General features: G+C 30.9%; 1 protein-coding gene across 1 annotated transcript; it reads left to right on the forward strand.

Annotated features, from left to right (window-relative positions):
- The first annotated feature begins 152 nt into the window (after positions 1-152).
- On the forward strand, positions 153-1,775 carry LOC107447929 (uncharacterized). The gene has a single exon (XM_016062966.4). It carries the CDS (start codon positions 888-890, stop codon positions 1,515-1,517), a length of 630 nt encoding a protein of 209 aa, XP_015918452.1. The 5' UTR covers positions 153-887; the 3' UTR covers positions 1,518-1,775.
- Positions 1,776-3,388: the final 1,613 nt, after the last annotated feature.

The following is a 3,388-nucleotide window of genomic DNA, read 5'->3' on the forward strand; positions in this document are numbered from 1 at the left end:
TGTTTCCAAATATCAATTTTGTAAAGTATTGTAACAAATTTATTTTCAATAATAACAACAAAAAAGTAAATCGAAGTTTGAATGAAAATTTGAATGATTTTTATTGAATGATTGAATATTTTTTATTAATAGATATTTGCTAAAAATATAACTTACGTTAGCTGTGACCGTCATCCATTACAAGAAATAAACAAATATAAAAATGATATTTTGTTGTGATAGGAAATTTAATTAATAAAAATATTCTTTTGTGATTATGAAAATAATTTCAAATTAATTTTACCTTTATAAATGTGTTCATATACAAATTCTTGAATATATTTCATATAGTAAACTCTTATAACGTCTGTTCAGTTGTTGAATTCTCTTCCGGATGTATACTATTTCTCTTGCTAAAAAAAGAAAATTGGTTTCGTACTTTTCGATGATTTATAATACCCCCATGATACAAATGTTTTGCTAATTACTTAAACTTATAGATTCGTTTAATGTCCTAGTACGGCTTCATTCATTGTAGGTGGTCTGGCCGTCAAGCTGTTTCTACTTATCATCTGTACTATTAAAGAAATATCTGGTGTTTTGTTAATTTTCCCCTATTTTTTGGTCGAATTAGTCACAGTACTTTTCTGTTGACTATTAACTTGAATGTGCTATAAACAACGCTTTGAATTGTTTTCTTTTAAAAAAAATCAACTATCCAAAACTTAATTGTACAATTATTGTACTTTTATTTGTAAATTAGTTATAGAACACATTATATACTCGTATGTTTACTGGAGAATGAATCTATGAAATTTTCTATGACAGAATACTGTTCAAAAGTAATCAAATCAAATTTTTCAAACTTAGTCCTTACTTACTCAAAATTATAATTATATTTTTTAAATATGTCAACTGAAAATGATCCAGACAAGCCTCTTCCAGATTTAGTTCTTGATATCGATTGTCCAGATACAAGTGATGTGTTTTCTAATATTGAAACATCTGTCTGGTCTGGGAGAACTGTGAAAAATGGCTTTGATTTACCGACATCTTGTTCTGCTCACAGCAATAAACTTGAAAATTGTAAACAATTAAGTGATGAGCAAACCTCTGGAAAAATAGAAAACAGGGTTACACCTCGTAGAGCCCAATTTAGTAGAGGAGCTAGTAAGTCAAAAAATGAAAGCCCATCAAATGTTAGGCCTTGTGAGCAACATACATTTCTTACTGATATTACTGAAGTGCGGCAGATGGAACAAGGTCTTCTGCAGCTTCTAGATGATTTCCATTTAGGAAAATTGCAAGCATTCGGTAAAAATTGCACATTTGAAAAGATGGAGCAAGTACGCGAGCAGCAGGAAAGGCTTGCTCGTGTACATTTTGAACTAAATGCTCAACAAGAAATACCCCAATCTGAAGATGCGCGACGTCTTGGAAGAGAAAATCTGAGAAAATTAATTGACAATTTACAACAGTTAAGTCGAAGTATTGAACAGCTACAAATTTCAAATTCTAATTTGCAAACTGATGTTTAACTATGATATATGAATTTTAACATTAGATTTTTTCCTTTTGTGAATTTAACTGCATATCAAGTCAAGGAATAAACATTTAAAACATTAGTTTCCTTCTTATTTTTTTTCTTACCAATTTATTATTGCTATTGTGATAAATTTTTTTGATATTTGAATCTATAATTATCTAACATTTCTTAGCTTAATTTTACTTATGCTTAAAAGTGCTTCTATTGAAAGAGTTATAGTATTTTAATAAAATAAAAAGATTAAAGTGACTGTTTTCTAATTTTATTCTCTATGAATACCAAACACAATTTACATCTTTTAAACCTGCTGTCATTTTGGAACTTAAATTAAAATAATGTCTACATATATGTAACATATTGTATGTTCCTTTTATAATGTTATAAATATATACTTTTAAGTTGTGGAAATTTAATTATATCACAAGGTTGTATTCCATTAGAAGCTAAGAAGTAATTTTTAAGGATGGATTTGATTACATTTTTAATTATCTTTGTTTGTTAAATTATCTCTAAAAATTATATTAAAAAATTACTTTTTTATAAAATATATTACTTTTCTATAAATAGGGGCAAAATTTAGTCTCATTTTGGACATTTCTTAAAATTTATTTTTCAAAAAATGGACTCTTCTCAAAATTTATTACTTCGAAAATAGACTCTTCACAAAATTTATTACTTCAAAAATAGATGCTTCATAAAATTCAATACCCATGAGCAACCAAAACAATTTGGCTACAGAATGAGAGAGGGAAAGAGGAAGTGGATGCAGTTTGAATGCCACTGCAGTTCGTTGTGGCATACTAAGACGTCAAAAACTGGGTAGTGTTTCACTAATTAGTTGTCAAAATCACTGAATAAATTCTTTCTTTCTTCTTTTTGAAGGCCATTCAGAGTGGAAAGTGTTAAAGTTTTAGATTCTTCATATGAGCTTGTTGTGTTCATATTGTCGTTTGTCTAATATTTGTTTTTGTCAAAGTAGGTTTTATTTTTTTTTGCAATTGCAAAAACGATTTTGAACTTCAAAGAGTTGAAATTTTTTGTGGCAGATATTCAAAGAGGAGGCTCGGAGAACCCTCCAACTGAGGAAATTCTTGAAATGTTGAGTAATACAGGAACCATTAGATGCCAAGGGCTCAGGTAAAAACTTGTAACATTTTTCATCAAACAACCACTCGAATTCAAATGAAGTGTCTGCTCATAATTAAAACAACTGTGGAGAAAAAACTATTCCTGCCTTAGAAGGAATTGAACAAAATAAAGAAACCCCTGAAAATTGTTCTGTCAATAATGTCCATATTTATATTTTTTCAAAAAAATAAAGGTCCCGCAGTGGACTGATCGTTAAGACACGGTTCCCAGCAGATCACCGAAGTCAAGCATCACTGGCTACGGTCAGTGTGCGGGTGGGTGACCCACTTGGATCAGTCTGCGTAGGGACCGAGGGTGTGCGGTATGGGTCCTCGTTAAACTGTGCTACCGTAAAGTGCTCGACTTCGCGCGCAGGTCGTCAGGCTACCGAAGCGGGGGTGCCATCCCCTCCGCAGAGGATCAAAATTGTGATGGCATGTCTTCGGATCATCCTCCGGGATGTTTCCCAGACCGACGCCAATAGCCCATTGTGCAGCTCTAGTGCGACGTAAATTAATAACAATAACAACAACAAAAAAATAAAGATAAATTTAATTCACCGAAATAGGGCACTTAAAAAAACCTGGGCAGAACCTTGAATAGTTAAATACTACTTTTTTTATTGGACACTACATTTAAAGCTATTATTAAAAGAGTGTACGCTTAATTTTCCTGCATTTTCAGTGTTTATAAGGTGTATCAAAACCTAATTATTGTGTTATAAAATATTAAAAT

Source organism: Parasteatoda tepidariorum, chromosome 4, assembly GCF_982258835.1.
Source record: "Parasteatoda tepidariorum strain Cologne lab strain chromosome 4, Ptep-v5.0, whole genome shotgun sequence".
NCBI lineage: Eukaryota > Metazoa > Arthropoda > Arachnida > Araneae > Theridiidae > Parasteatoda > Parasteatoda tepidariorum.